Raw genomic sequence first — 16,169 nt, 5'->3', positions numbered from 1 at the left:
AAATGGCTAAGTTTTAGTATAATGAAATGATCAATATAAGAAATTATTGATTTAATCTCTATGAGTTTAAAATGAAATTTTGATGAATTTATAATTTGATTTAATTATTTCATCATTTTAAAGGTTGATTTTTTTATTAATTTTTTATTTAATTATTTCATATGATTTTTTAATATAATTTATTTTTAAATTTTAGTTAGTTATTTTTTAAAATTTTATTTTAATTTATAATAAAATTCAGTGAAATGAGAGATTATAATATTTTTTTGAGATAAAAAATTATTAAATAAATTTTACTATTCTTCTTTATTAGGTGAATAATCAAAATAATTGATAACATTTTACGGTTTTCTCCAACATTGAGGTTAAAATTAATATAGGGATTAAATAATAATTTTCCGAACGCCTTAAATCCTGCAATCGAGAATAAGCCTGGAAATGGCAGTTTGCCGATCTGTTCTTTATTATTCGCCTTCGGCTTCGCTCCGCCTTGTTTCTAAATCCACTTCACCCTTCTTCATCAACCCTCATAAGTTGTCTAGACTCACCAAGCTGCTATTTTTATACCAGAACCCACGGAGGCACTCTCACAGTGCAATAATCTCAAGAACTCTGTGCCTATCCTCTTCTTCCTCCTCTTCGTCTTCCATGGAATCTGCTCCAGAAGGTTACAGAAGAAATGTGGGTATCTGTCTCATCAATCCATCTAAAAAGGTTAGTATACATTGAATTAGTATTATATGTGTTTTTACGCGTAGATTCTTAACTCCTGGGTATGTTAATTGTGCAGATTTTTGCTGCTTCAAGGCTGGACATACCAAATGCTTGGCAAATGCCTCAGGTAATTTTGACATTATCCTTTATTTGGATTTATTTTCTTATTTTGGTTTTCTGCTCTTGCCATGCATAACCATCTTTTGAATTCTCACTGGTTTTGAAGGATTAGGACAAGTTTACCATTGAGAAATTGGGGTAATTGTACTATGTTTTTTCTTATGCTTAGAAGCATGTTTGATTTATGGGGAAGTTTTATTGCTAATTGCCTTGAAGTGGAAGTTGATTCATTTTGTAAATAGTTTAAATTTAATCCTAAATTTATGAGCAGATCAAAATTTAGGGAAATTTTTTTTTTACTATTAGCTTCCTCCTTTTGGTGCTTGAATTTTGGTTCTTTGCTTTGGAGCTTAACATTATGGAGTAGAAAATGCAAAATTCTGCATGTTTCAAATCTCTCTTTATGCGTATTTGGTTTTAACTATTTTCTAAATATTTTATTGCTTGCTTTAAGAAGAGCACAAGGACACCATGGCTCTTTCTTCTAATTGAATATGTGAAATTTAGAAGGACATCAGTAATGCATGTAGGCTGCATTCTGGCAGAGCAACCATGTGAATCAAACCCTGCTATTATTACTTGATTTGGTTATAAAACTTGACATCCCCTTTGAGAATTTTTAATTTTAGATTTTTTCATTTATTTATACAAGATGCTGAAAGTGTTTCAAACAATCTGTGAAACAGGGAGGTATAGATGAGAGTGAAGATCCTAAATTTGCAGCCATTAGGGAATTAAAAGAGGAGACAGGGATTAGCTCGGCAGAAGTTCTTACTGAGGTCTGGCTTAAAATTTTTTTCTTTTTTTTTTTCTGTGTTTTTGTGAGGTTCATTATAGTTATATTCCATTTTAGGGAAGTGTTGAAAAAAAAAAGAGTATGATGTTCAATTGCGGTTTTCATTTTCTGGGTTAAATATAGCACTTCCTACATGATATAGGATATACATGTGATTAACGGTGACAACCAAAGTTCTATTCTGCTCACTATAAAGCTCTCCTGTTCCATGTTTCTAAAGGAATGGCCTTTACATGCATGCGCGCACACACACATTTATGAATTGTCACCATTTTTTCCCAGTTTTCTTTTGTTTACTCCACACCATCTTATAGCTTCATTCTCTTATGGATAAGCTAGCTTCCTAAACAAAGAGTATCAAACTTTAATTCAAATGGCAAGAAATGCCTCCATATTCCTTTATTATGACACAACCTCATGGTCTTAATGGTTAGTTAAAAATATGTTCTTATCTACCATCTTTTTGTGGATGCTAGGACAACTAGATTGTAGCATTTTTATTTCTACATCCACGTTACTTATGTCACATTAGTCATTCCTATTAGAAATGGCAATGGGGTAGCAGGGCAAGTTTTGGCATTTCTATCCCTGTTCTATTAGGAATTAGAGCAGGGAAAATACAATGCAGAGTGAGTCCGAATATCCTCAATTTATTTTTTTTTCCCGTTGACCAATATAAAAGGTTCCTAGGAGGATTTGGATCTTTGGGATCCTAATTAGGCTTGATTACAGAGATTTTATTCTTATTATAAATATTCCTAATTTCGGTTGATTCTTGGTGTATAAATACTCAAATCTTGTAAAGATTAATTCAATTAGAATAGAATAAAAAATTCCTCTCAAATTCTTTATGGTATCAGAGCCTCCCTACCAAATGCTGGATCTCCCATAAATATATCACGCTCCAGTGTGGTCCTGGGCGTGAGGGGTGTGTTTTGGTTTGGGAAAGGGGTGATGTGCCCCTTTTATGGGCTATAGGCAATCCTCCCTTTGAACTAGATTTTAGGGTGAGTTAGGCATGACCTAGATTTAACATGGTATCAGAGCCTAGTTCCTCAGATCTGCAGCTCCTTGGGTTTGTTGGTTTAAAATTTTTCGGCAGCTTCTTGGGTCTCAAATCTGTCGTCTCTAAATCACCCATTTAGGGTGACTTGTTTGTATCACCACCTCCACCAATCAAAATCGCGGCCAAGCTTGGCATTCTGTCCAAGTCCGGCAACTGGACGAAGTGCGTGTAGCCCACTTCCCCTCTCTTCGCTTTGACGCCACGCGCCAGTGCGTGTGTTCTTTTCCGGCGAGATTTAGCGAAATCTTAGTGAAAAACTAGATTTGTTATCTCATATTTGCTTTTCGTCGTATTGCAACCTTGGGTGATGTTTTGAGGTTTGGTACTCCGTTTAAGGTGATTAGCCTTAGTAGCTTTGGATTTGGCTTTGGCTACTGTTTGAGTGTTCTATCACTTGGAAATTTTGTCTCTTGATCTACTAATTCTACTGGTGATTTTTGTTGGTCTTTTAAATTTGTTCTAGTAGTTTTTTCCGGTAGTGATTCTTTCCGGTAGGCTCGTCTTCAAGTCGCGCATTTGATCTGCCTAATTTTCCACTGTTTTTGACATAATTTTTTTTTTGTGGAAATGGCAGTGACTTGTGTGGATAATGTAAGGACTTCTGACAATACTTTTGTTTCGTCTCTTGGTTTTGCTTCATGGATTATTAATTCTAGTGCAAATAGACATACAACGGCCTCTTCTGAAGATTTTATTAATTATCTTCCATGTCTACAAAGAGAACTATCAGAATTACAGATGGTTCTTCCACTCCTATCTCTGGAATCAGTTTTATTGTTTGTACTCCAAATATCAAGCTATCATTTGTTCTTCATGTTCCAAGTTTTCTGTTAGTGGTGCTCTTACCAAAGCACTTAACTGCAAAATTGAATTTTTTTTTGTCCATTGTGTTATTCAGGATCTTCAAACTGGGAAGATGATTAGTAATGGTAGACTGCATGATGGCTTATATATGTTGGAAGGAAATCTGAGTTTGAATTCACCTTGGGCTCTCTTTGGAAGAAATCGAGATGTCAACCAATCATATAGTGGTATCGACAGTTAAGACATCCATCCTTCTTTGTTTTAGAGAAACTTTATCCTGATTTATTTTTCAATGTTTAGTGTGACTCTTTAGTTTGTGATGCTTGTGAGTATGTTAAGTATACAAGAACCTCTTATCCCTCAAGTAACAATAGTGACCATCAATTCTGATGTTTGGGGACCTACTCAAATAGTCTCATTATCTAGTAATTGTTAGTTTGTTACTTTTATTAATTGTTGCACTCGTATGACTTGAGTGATTTAATAAAGGCAAAGAGTAATGTGTTTTCTTGCTTTCAATCTTTTCATAAGATGGTTTGTACTCAATTTGATGTTAAGATAAAAGTTTTGAGAACCGTTAATGGCACAAGAGTACATGGATGGACATTTTTCTGCTTATTTGGAATATTACATCAAACTAGTTGTCCTTACACTAGTGCTCAAAATGGTGTTGCTGAAAGGAAAAATAGGCATCTGTCAGAAAGTAGCCAGATCTCTCATTTTCATTATGAATCTTCCAAAAATTTATTAGAAAGATGCAATCTTAGCTGCAATTTATCTCATTAATAGAATGCCTCTCAAAACTTTTGCCTTTAAAAGCCCTTTAGAGGTACTGCAAGGGAAAAATTCTTATACTGTTCTGTTTGGATGCACGTGTTTTGTTTATACTAGGACCTGTGGGAAGCTTGATCCGAGGGCTCTTAAATGTGTGTGTTGGGTATTCTTTCACACAGAAGGGTTACAAATATTACCACCCTCCATCTAGAAAATACTTTGTCAATATGGATGTTACGTTTAGAGAGACTGAATCTTACTTCAGTACTGCCCAATCACCTCTTCAAGGGGAGGACAATGAGAGAAAAGAGATGATGACTAGTCCTATAACTCTAAAACGTTTTACTCTAGAGGAGACTACTATGCAGGGGGAGGCTATTGGTGACCAAATTAGGTGTTTGAATAAATCAAATTTAAGAAGATACTCAAGAAAAGACAAAATAGAAGCAGAAAAAGCCATTGTGCAGCTTACTTAGTATCATGAATCTTCCTTTTCTCCATTTGGTGAGTCATCCCTAAACCTTGAGTCCATTGATGATCTAGATAAACCAATCGCCCAAAGAAAATGATTTAGATCTTGCACAAAGTACTCTATTTCTAACTTTCTCTCTTATAATTCTTTGTCTCCATTCTATAGAGTCTTTGTCTTATCTATTTACTCTGTGTCTATCCCATAGGATTAGAAGGAAGCTCTCAAAGATTCTAATTGGAAGAGAGCAATGATCAAAGAAATGAAAGCCTTATCTAAAAATGAGACTTGAGAGTTGATGTCTCTTCCACTAGAAAAAAAACCAGTTGGTTGCAAATGGATGTTTACTGTGAAACACAAAACAGATGAATCAATTGAAAGATCGAAGGCCAAACTAGTTGCCAAGGGATACACTCAAACCTATGGAGTGAATTACCAGGAGACGTTTGCCCCAAAATGAACTCAATCAGAGTATTGCTATCTTGCGCTGTCAACCTTGACCGGGACCTACAGCAATTTGATGTGAAAAATGCATTCCTCCACATAGACTTGGAGAATGAAGTGTATATGAAAATTCCTTCTAGATTTGCTGAAGAAAAAATACAAGAAAAGGTGTGCAGGCTAAAGAAGGCTTTGTATATGTAGTCACCTAGAGCTTGGTTTGATTGATTCAGCAGAGTTATAATTTCCTTCGGCTATCAACAGAGCAATGCTAACCATATCCTATTTATCAGACATCACAAAGACATCACAAAGGTAAAATTACTTTTCTCATAGTCTATGTTGATGACATTGTAATGACAGGGATGACATTGAAGAGATGACTCGGCTGAAAAACTTTTGATTTAGGAGTTCAAAATTAACGATTTAGGAGAACTACAATATTTCTTGGGAATCGAGGTTGCCAGGTCAAAGAAGGGAATCCTTATTTCTCAGAAAAAATACATTTTGGATCTTTTGTAAGAAACTGGTATATTAGGTTGCAAACCAGCAGAAACTCTCATTGAGAGCAATCACAAACTACAAGCAGAGATTAGTGAATCAATGGATATTGGCAGATATTAGAGGTTGGTAGGCAGACTGATTTATCTTTCCCATACTCGACCGGGCATAACATATGCACTCAGCTTAGGCAGTTAGTTTGTACATGATCCTTGTGAGTCCTTCATAGAAGTTTTTTGTATTTTGTGATATTTGAAGTCTACTCCTGGAAAATGTCTCTTATTCTCTAAACATGGTCATCTTCGCATATACACATTCACAGACGTAGATTGGGTTAGATCCCTTGATGATAGGAGGTCGACTAGTGGTTACTCCCACACTTGTGGGAGAAAACCTTGTTACTTGGAGAAGTAAAAAACAAAGTGTTGTTGCTCAAGCAAGTGCTGAGACGAAATATAGAACAATAGCATAAGGTATTTGTGAACTCCTATGGTTGCAGAGATTGTTAGAAGAATTGAAACTGTTAGAGAGCGATAAATTTTTCTTGTACTGTGACAACAAAACTGTCATTAGTATAGCTCACAATCCGGTTCAACATGACTGAGCGAAACACATAGAGATCGATCAACACTTCATTAAAGAGAAGTTAATAAATGGTGTTTTCAGATTAGATTATGTGACTTTCAATGAGCAGTTAGCTGATATATTTACAAAATGGCTCAGCAACAAGACCTATCACAACTTGGTTTGCAAGTTGGGCACGCGTAATATCTATGCACCGACTTGAGGGGAAGTGTTGACCAATAAAAAAGGTTCATAATAAGGAGGATTCGGATTTTGGGATCCTAATTAGGCTTGCTTATAGAAATTTTATTCTTATTGTAAATATTTTTAATATAGGTTGATTATCAATATATAAATACTCAAACCTTGTAAAGATTAATTCAATCAGAATAGAATAAAAAATTCCTTTCAAATTCTTCATTTTCTAATAATCTTATGAATGACTAAATTCATATTTTATATATAAGAAATAAATGATATATGTATTACATATTGTTTTTTATATGGAATTAGTTAATATTTGAGAAATAAATAACCATAAGAAATAAAATATTTATTTTCAATGACAAATGTGTTTATGTAAGTTTGGAATTATATATAAAATTGGGATGTGGTGGTGTTGGGCAACTTAAAATCTTCCTTCCTTGTCACATCTGGCAGGATGGGGATTCCCTCAGGTTGTAGATGGGGCATGGTTCCATATCAGGGCTAGGTTAAAGTAACGCTGTCATTTTTGTTTCCTGTATGGCAACTTAGTAAGCTGTACACTTTCCATGTGCTTCTTGTCTTCACATGTTCCTTGTCTTAGTTTGGCTTACTTAGTTCCTCATTGAGAACTGAACTATAGGCCATGAATTCTATGTGCCAATTGTTAACGTGATCTAATTTGATTTGATTTAAATTTTAGCATTATGAGAGAATTATCCCTTATATGCTAGAAGCAATAAACGTAAAGCTCTCCTTCTTTGTATGTGTACTTGTGGGTGCCCATGAGTGAATGTGCACTTTTGGTTGTTATCTGAGCTGTGGTAGATACATAACAGGTGTCTAGGTGAGCTTAGGTCTTGTATTTGTTTTGCGTCCATTTTTGACTCCTATATTTATTCTGTTTTACAATCTTGTTGGCTAGAGTTCTTCTCAAGTAGTGTCTCCCATCATTACTGAATATATTATGCAGGCACCTCATTGGTTGACATATGACTTCCCACCTGAAGTCAGGGAAAAACTTAAACTTCAATGGGGATCTGACTGGAAAGGTCAAGCGCAGAAATGGCAAGTATATCTTACCCATATTATTAAGATGCATGGAGTACTATCTACACTTGGTATCTCAATTAAATTAAATTATGGTTTGCTACAATTCTGGACCAAGTTTAACACGGGTAATTCACAGATTATTAGTCTAACTAAATGTGTGAATGTAGATTAAGTTCATATTCTTGTGGATTTTTTTTAAAATCTGACTTGTGCCATATTATGATAAAATCGTATTAAATATGCAAATGCTAACACAGGTTTCTTCTTAAGTTCACTGGGAGTGAGGAAGAAATCAATCTTTTGGGCGATGGCACCGAGAAACCTGAGTTTGGTGAATGGACATGGATGTCACCTGAACAAATACTTGAACATGTGAGTGGATGTTTCTTCTTTTAAGTGCAAGTGGTTATATGTGACCTAAGTGTTCAATTAAGCTTGAGATCCAAACATGCTTTCCTTTATTGATTAGGACGGGGGAGGGGGGGAGGGGGAGATTGAATTCTCATATAAGCTCAAACTTTCTACTTATGTCCTTTGGAAGAATACAAGTTTCCATATGGCTATGTGGATAAGTGGAAAAAACCATAAAATTTTCAACATTATGTGAAATTTAAATACCTCATATTTGAAAATTAGACCTATACAAATGGAGTTTGAAGATTTTGATGGAATCTAAACCTAAAATATTTGGTTAAAAGTTTAATATATTTAAGGTCAAATAATTGATTTGATCAGAAGGCCCATCAAATAAAAAATAGAACTTTACATACTTGAGTTTCCAATTGTATCTCCTTTTAGTTCTAGTCTTTTTCTGATGACCACCTGAGGTTGTTGCCCATTGGGGTGTGCAAACTATTCGTTGGAGTTTGAACCAAACTAAATCAAATTAACTGAATAACCAAAATACTCAAATATAAAAATCATATTGAAGCTTTTGAATAGGATGGAACCAAACTAAATTATTTGGTTTGAACCAATTTGGGCCTGTTCTCAAACACCAATTTTGCAGTGAAATTGACGCCTGTTATGGATTTAAATCTGTTCATGGCTGTATACATGGTTAATGTAAACAAGCCTTGACATAACGTGACGGCCTATTGTTATGCATTTTTTTTTTAAATTTGCAAATTTATGAAACAAATATTATTTAGAGATACAAGTAAAACTAAGATATATAGAAAGTTTGTTAAAATAACTATATAGAAAGTAAAGACAGTAAATCTATCATTTTTAGACTTTTTTAATTTTTTTTCTAATTACTTATGTATTTTACTTGAAATAATTATGAAAATAATTCAAAATTAAAGATAACAAAAGAAAATACAATAACCTATAAATTTGGTAACTAATGTTCTTCCATATTTTCATAAAAAAAACTAATATAAACTAAAATTTCCTCCAACCCATGAGCAAAAATACCAAAAACAAAGACAAAAAGCTCACCCTTTAGTAAATAGGGAGAATTACAATCAAGCATGGCTTTAAACAATGATACATCATGGCCGTTATTTATAGGTTTTGAAAGAGGCCATGTCCTTAAAAGCTAATATTATCAGTAAGAAAAAAATTGTATGAGTAACGGCTGTTACACAATGTTCACGGTCATTACATGCTGTTACATTCTTCTTCGCAGGAATTTGTAGAAATTGCTGTCTTCCTGCAGGAGACAGCCTTCTTAATGTGAGGTTTGAATATTTGAAGGTTGAAGACCCGCTTTTCGGTCTTATTACTTCATTTTCTCGAGCCAAACTGCCAAAACTCAAAAAACTTCAGATTTCTCTCAATTCTCAAACTCTCTTCTCAACTTTCTCTCAATTTCTCTAAATTTCACTTCTAAGAATTGCAAATTTCTGTGATCAAGAATCAAGAGCTTCACATTTTGGAATGGTTTCAAAAGTAATTATGCAAAAAAGTTAGTTTTTTCAATAATTTTTAGATATTTTATTGAATACCTTTTAGTTTTTACTTTTTAATGAATGCAAAGACAAAAATAATTAGAAGTTAGAATGTTACATAATTTTGATTAAAATTTTAGAACTTAAGTTTTTATTATTTTTTCAATAATTTCTAGATATTTTTTAGAAACCTTTTGGTTTTTAGTGACAACATCAATATAAATAATTAGATACGAAAATGATTTTGCATAATTTAAATTAATTTTGCATATTAATTTGATAATATGTTATTTGTTTTACAACATATTATTTGATAATTTGAAAACACCAAGAAGAGGATATGGCATGTAATTTTTTTGGTAAAAAAAACAAATAAAGGAATAACTCGCTTGAAGTGGTATTTGGCTAATATACCAGGGCAAGTTGTTGGTTGTTAAAAATTTTCTGCCCAAGTTAAAAAACATGGCGAATATGTAGAGGGGTTTTTGAAGTTGCTAAAAAAAGATAAAGCAAAAAGAAGAAGGGAGTTGGAAGAGGAAACAATGAAGATGATGGAGGTTGAAAATTCAGATGAAGAAGATGTTGAGTTAGAAATCGCAATGAGAAAGCATGCGACAATTTAATGAAGATGGTTCTAGAAGGAGAGATACTCATTATGAAAGTGGTGGTAGTAACCATTATAATCCTTTCCAAGTACCTTGCCATGGAATTAGTGGTTAGCAACTCTCTCTAAGAGAGGAGAGAAGCAACAAAAATTGTTGAGCAAATATCAATAACCGCTTCTAGATTAGCAAGGACTAAAACTGAGTTGAAAAAGAGCAAGTATGAAACAAAAAAACAATTCAAACCAAATTGCTAAAGTCGAAAAAAGAAAGTTATTTAAAGCATTTGTTAATTTTGTCATTCACAACATATTGTCTTTTAGCGTGGTTGAGTTACTATGGATTAACCCATTGCTCAGAATAACTGCAGAAATCGGGCTTAACGTTTCACCACCTTTAGTTTATTAAATTTCTTAAAGTATATTTAAAAAATGAGTATAAGAAATAAAAAAATATATATTGCTATATTTAAAAAATGAGTATAAGAAATAAAAAAATATATATTATTTTATTTGAGAGCATGTAAAACAACAATAGAGGAGTTATTATCATGTGTGATGGATGAAGTGAACCAACTAGAATGTGTGATGGATGGAGTGAATCAATTAGAATGAGAATAATTTATTTTCTGGTATACTTGGTAAATTGTTTTCTTCTTTTTTTTTCTCTCTCCACCACACCCTCCCCTCTCTCCCTCCGCTTTTGTCCCTCACGCTCTAATTCCATGCTGCTTCCCTTGCTTCCGAACATCCACTTGTGCAAAAGAAAGTTATGCATGATTTGGATAATCCTTTGGGATCTTCTCCTCTCATGCACACCCATAGGTCCATGAAACCCCATCAAGTTCGCAACTCTGTATGAGTGCTGTTGAGAGAAAGATTGGAAAAATAAAGGAAATTATTCATGGTACTATTGTAGAGGAAGTTGTCTAAAGATTTCAAGAGCTTCATAGGTGCCTGAAGGAAATATTTAATAAATTTATCATTCTATTATTGATAAAAAAAATTTCTTGCTTTGCAGGCTGTAGATTTCAAGAAACCTGTTTACAAGGAAGTTTTGACAGTTTTTGCTCCTTACCTTGAATAGATTCATACGGGAAAGTTGACTTTATATTACTTTCAATGTTGAAAACTACTTGATTAAATAAGCAACAGTGTTTGGGGATATAGTTTCCTTAACGATTTGATATTCTTGCGATTAACTAGGGAAACTGAGGTGGTTACTATTTGGGAAATTTCATATTGTTTGTTAAATTTACAGGAAGCAGAGGAACTTTCCATACATTTGGTTATTGAATTTTTAGTGGAATTCAATGGTTTTAAATTTTATTCTTGATGAAAATTTTTGCAAGACAACTTTTATTAAGATGTGTTGAAGGACCCCATTGGCAGGATTATGAGAATCAATATTTAATCTTTTTTTTTTAGTCCTGTTCTCTTTGTATTTATTTGTTATTGTTCAAGAAATTGTCCATTGCTCACATGAATCTAAATAAAGTTGTGACAGCAAAACCTGATCCTAGAAATCAGACTACACATCTCTATCATGCTATTTGTCAATGAATCACATTTCCTTTGCCTAGCTACCAAATTGATGAAACAAATTATGCACTCTGAAGTGCATAGGCTAGTGTCACAAAAACCCTAATTGTGGGTCTCGGTAACCATAAAAAGAAGAAGAAGAAGAAGAGTTTGGGGAGAAGAGATATAATAGAGAGAGAAGAAGAAGAAGAGAGGTATTTTGAAAGAGAGAGAAATAATGCTTCATTGATCTTGGAAAATGATCAATACAGCTCAACTATAGTCTTTTATACCGTAGCTGGAAGGTAGTTACAACTAACTTTACAATCTACAACTATATTCTCACTTAACATCTTTTCCATCCAAATCCTTAGCCTACTTATTCCTATATTTTCTTTATATGTGACAGCTGCCAATTAACTTTTGCCCAGGAACTCGTTTATGCAGATTTTTTTTTTCTTTTGGAAATTGGCTTCTGCAAATCCTCCAAAACAGAAATATCTTGTTTCAAGTACAGGTTGTGCCCATTTAAGATTTCATATTGTTCAAAAATTAACCAGGAGAATTAAGGGAGCAAAAGAAGCTAACTCTGACAAGATGATGCAAGAATTTGTGCTTTGATCTAGCAAAACAGATCAGATGAAAATTTGCAGGAAAAACGTCAGAAAAAGGTGTCTTTGTGTTCTTCCTGAAACAAGTCATTACATGTTTTGCAGACAGTGATGGGCTTTTGGCAAGCTTCCCAGAATTTAATATTAGTAGAAATAATTGCATATGCGTGAATTCTGCAGGAAATGTTACCGAGAGACTTGAGATTTCCGGCAGAAGGTTTCCAGTTCCGATTGTTACAGGTTCATTTATTCAATAAATTGCAAGTTGATTGATGCGAAGCTTTCAAATTCCAAAGAATGACTTTTTCTCCATGGAAATCGCAATGACATTCACCAATGAATTTTAAGCGTCAGCCCCATAAAATACCAATTGTTCACATCTCACTGTATTGTCCCAACGTCCACAGCATAATTGAACAGTTTTTGAACTAATACCAAGCTCAATCTGAATTGTTCTATGAAACTTCGTAAAATAAATCATTAACATATTTACAAGATTGATAATTCTTAGCATTTTAATTCAAACCATATGTTAATAATAATAATTTTAATTCAGTCTGAATTGCTCTATGAAACTAAATTCAAACCATTACTTAGCATTTTTTAAAATAACTATTTGTAAAAAAAAAAAAGAAGTAAAATAGAAAAAAATCATAAAATAGAGGGAGTAGAAGTAATCTGGAACCAAGTATTAGCCACTCAGTTCATGCTACCTATTTTGACATCTGATAACCGTATGTATGAACATTAACCTCTGCTGCAAATGCAGCATATCACCTATTCATAACAATAATATTCACCGTAACAAAAAAAAGGGAGGAAAAAAAACAGAACTTTCAGACAATCTTATCAAGTATATTTTGCAGTTGGTTATTGACAATCCCTGCAACAACATCAGGAGAAAACCTTCTAATCATGTCTTCTCTTGCATTCCTTCCTCTGGTCTTAGCTTCATCAACATTAGTCATGACATGCCTCATCAGATGTTGAAGTTTATCAACAGAAGGTTCAGCCCAGAGATGCCCCATGAAAGGTCCTTCCATAACTTCACTCATCCCATCCACCGTCAACGGATAGCTATTCTCATCGGTCAGATACTCCGTTGGCCCAGACCAATTCGTTACAATAACTGGCAAAGACATAGACATGGCCTCCACAATAGGCCTCCCCCACCCTTCCCCTCTTGATGGAAGAGCAAATGCATTGGCTGCCTTGTACATTCTTGGCAGATCAATTTGAGCTATGTGAGTATCAATCACATAAATGGCAGCCCAACCATTATCTGGTTTTTCTAGACCAGAATCCTCCACAAACTCCAAAATCTTGTTCCCGAAATCCCTTTCGGAGTGATATGGATTAGTTAATAGATACAGAGAAACTCCATCAATCCCAGAAAATTCTTTCAAGTAGGCTTTAAGTAACACATCCCATCCTTTCCTATACTCCCATTTAAACACGCTCAAAAAAACAAATTCCTTCTTGGAATTAGAATCCATGTTTCTTGAACCTAAAACCAGATTAGCTATTGAGGCAAGATCTAAGGGCTTATATTTAAGTGGATCAAAGAACTCAACATCAATAGGCTGAACAACTTTCACAACCTTGGATGGATCAACCCCACTTTGGATGAATGTGGAAACATGAAATTCAGTAGGAACCCAAACACTGTACATGCGATTGCAACGCCTTACATGTTCAATATTCACTCTGTCAGTTTCAAACATGGTTCTACCAATTACATGCATGAAATTTTTATAACCAGTTGGTGGACAAGGAAAAGTTTCAAACAATGGTGGGTACCAAGCACCAGGCTCACTATGACACAGGACAACAGTTTCATTCATTCTGCAATCTGTTTTGTGAAGCTTAAACGCCAAGCGCTTGACATCATTAGACAAACCCTCCCAGAATTCTAAAGATTCTAAATCACCATGTTGCTCAATTTTTAACCTAAATCTTGATTCTTTCACATGTTCATTAAGAGCTAAAATATAAGACCAAGCTTCTGAGCTATACCCACCACCAGAAAGGAAGGGGGCCATCCATAAAACACAGTGGGAGGGAAAAGAATTGGGATTTGTTGTAAGGGTTTTGATGGGTTTTTGGAATCCATTAAGAAACCCTAAAATTTTCTGAAAAGAGGAAGGATGTGATGAAAGGATTGACCTAAGGTGCTGAATTTTGATGTAATTGGTTTTGGTGAGACTAAATGAGATAGCTAAAAAGAGAATTAACATTGACGATATGTAAAATGAAAAGGGTCTTGATTTCTTGGTGGAAGAATGTGGTTGATTAGGTTGTGGATGGTCATTGTGATGACAATCCATACTGCAAAAGAATCAGAAATTATAACTTGAGATGAGATAAAGAGGAAGAAAGAGTACCAGAAGAGAGCAGCTTTCGGATTTTTTGTTTTTCCTGGAGAAGAGGAGTTTGAGCTTTAGCAGATGCTGAGCAACCATAGCGCAGTTGAAGTAGAAACACAGAAAAGCAAAGCATAAAAAAAAAAATTTAATTAATTAATTTAAAAGGTTTTGTTTGTAGGGCCCTTTTATTTTATAAAAATATTTTTAAATTTTTTTTACTATTTGAAGCATTCAGAATAATTAGTTAATAAAAAATATTTTTTTCATTAAAAGAAAATTTATATTATTTTAAAGAAAATTATGTTTTACAATTTAAAAATTTTATTAACATTTATATATAAATTTATTAATATATCTTAATTTTTAAATTAAAATTAAATAATAAAAAATAAATTATTTTATTAAAAATATTTTTTATAAAAAATATTTTTAAAATAAAAATTATTTCCCGTGAATTTAAATTGAAAGTATAATGGAGCAGTAACAAGGATAATGGTGTACTGTAGTCATCGTGGTGTGATGAAGCCTTGACCAATTCCTTCACAAATGAAGCGGTCGACAGTGTGATGTCATCGATGGGCTTTTTTTCCCTCTTTCAGATTATTCTTTAAGAGATGAAATGGATGGGATTTCTGAGATTTAGATTAAGCTTTTCTTATGTCATATGAAAATAGATGTTACCTTCTTTCTGGAGGTATATAATATGCTTCTTCTTTTTCTTTTTTAATTAAAGATAAAAGCTGTATTAAAAATAATAAAAAAATGGGCCTAGTTGGCCAACGACCTAGACATATTGGACTAAAAGAAAAACTTGTTGAAGAAACAAGCCCAAACCCAACCCAACCCAAGCTGATTAGGATGTCATGCTTTCCTGCCTATGATTCATTTGCTTGTCACCCATGTAGCTGACGGCTAACAAATATGCTTGATGCACTAAAAATCCAACCACAAAGCACTCAACACCCAAAATAGATAGATCAAGAGATGGTAGCCATGGTTAGAAACTTAAAGACAAGGGCAGAGTTGAATAATCAAGAGGAGACCCGAAAAATGGCTGGAGGACCAAGCAAGTAAGAATTGCGGCTGAATGATTTTAGAGTTATAAGGCTACCAAGGTCCACTTGCTAGATGAAGACTGATGGAAGTTCTGGACATCTTAGGTCTTCCTCATCTCAAGCATGCAGGTGAAAGGGAAGAAGAAAACGTGTAGCTTCAACTGAAGAGGCATCCAAAATACGCTTCCACTGTTAAGGCCACCATCTTTGAGTTGAAAAATTCCTCAGGCCTTGCATGCATTCCACGATAACGCTTGTTGAACCAGAGAATGACAGATCTCTTATAAACTCGCCTCTTCAAGCATCTATTTGTTGAGCAAATGAAACAAAAAATATTCACACCCGCACAACATTAATGAGATGGGCTTACGATTGGCAGGAAGAGGGAATGGCCCTCTCTTCTTTGAAGGGGCAAGAGAGGATTGACGGTGGTCGCCTATGCATCTAGATTTCTGCATGTGGGCTTTGGCCTATGCATTGCACTTAGTTGTGTGCATGCTGGGCCAGGCCTAGTGCTGAATGCTTAGCCAGGTGTGCAAGTTAAACATAATTTATTAACACCCTTTAACAAACTTCAAGAATAGAAAAAATAAACTCAAAAAATATTTTTTAAA

The 16,169-nt window shown here is 34.0% G+C and overlaps 2 protein-coding genes across 4 annotated transcripts; one reads left to right on the top strand and one right to left on the bottom strand.

Annotated features, from left to right (window-relative positions):
* Window positions 1-353: 353 nt before the first annotated feature.
* LOC110619609 (nudix hydrolase 26, chloroplastic) lies at window positions 354-11,331 on the top strand. Of its 3 annotated transcripts, none has more exons than XM_021763119.2 (6): window positions 354-714; window positions 791-841; window positions 1,521-1,613; window positions 7,427-7,521; window positions 7,764-7,878; window positions 11,024-11,331. In XM_021763119.2, exons 1-6 carry the CDS (start codon window positions 439-441, stop codon window positions 11,087-11,089), a joined length of 696 nt encoding a protein of 231 aa, XP_021618811.1. In that variant the 5' UTR covers window positions 354-438; the 3' UTR covers window positions 11,090-11,331. The 3 variants fall into 3 exon arrangements, with proteins under 3 accessions (XP_021618811.1, XP_021618812.1, XP_021618813.1); XM_021763120.2 differs by lacking the exon at window positions 11,024-11,331 and adding an exon at window positions 9,140-9,509 and having other exon boundaries at window positions 399-714; XM_021763121.2 differs by lacking the exons at window positions 7,427-7,521; window positions 7,764-7,878; window positions 11,024-11,331 and adding an exon at window positions 3,595-5,056 and having other exon boundaries at window positions 399-714.
* A 1,477-nt stretch (window positions 11,332-12,808) lies between these two features.
* LOC110618570 lies at window positions 12,809-14,638 on the bottom strand. Its single transcript, XM_021761726.2, has one exon. The coding sequence runs from the start codon at window positions 14,459-14,461 to the stop codon at window positions 12,971-12,973; it is 1,491 nt and encodes a 496-aa protein (XP_021617418.1). The 5' UTR covers window positions 14,462-14,638; the 3' UTR covers window positions 12,809-12,970.
* Window positions 14,639-16,169: the final 1,531 nt, after the last annotated feature.

This window comes from Manihot esculenta, chromosome 7 (assembly GCF_001659605.2).
Source record: "Manihot esculenta cultivar AM560-2 chromosome 7, M.esculenta_v8, whole genome shotgun sequence".
NCBI classification, from domain to species: domain Eukaryota; kingdom Viridiplantae; phylum Streptophyta; class Magnoliopsida; order Malpighiales; family Euphorbiaceae; genus Manihot; species Manihot esculenta.
This window is presented reverse-complemented; position numbering and strand designations above follow the sequence as displayed.

Bases quoted from the DNA above. Each gene is read 5' to 3' on its own strand.
- LOC110619609 (XM_021763119.2), top strand. From the start codon at position 439: ATGGCAGTTTGCCGATCTGTTCTTTATTATTCGCCTTCGGCTTCGCTC. The intron at 715-790 runs GTTAGTATACAT...TTAATTGTGCAG, and splicing joins TCATCAATCCATCTAAAAAG to ATTTTTGCTGCTTCAAGGCT. The intron at 842-1,520 runs GTAATTTTGACA...TCTGTGAAACAG, and splicing joins ATGCTTGGCAAATGCCTCAG to GGAGGTATAGATGAGAGTGA.
- LOC110618570 (XM_021761726.2), bottom strand. From the start codon at position 14,461: ATGGATTGTCATCACAATGACCATCCACAACCTAATCAACCACATTCT.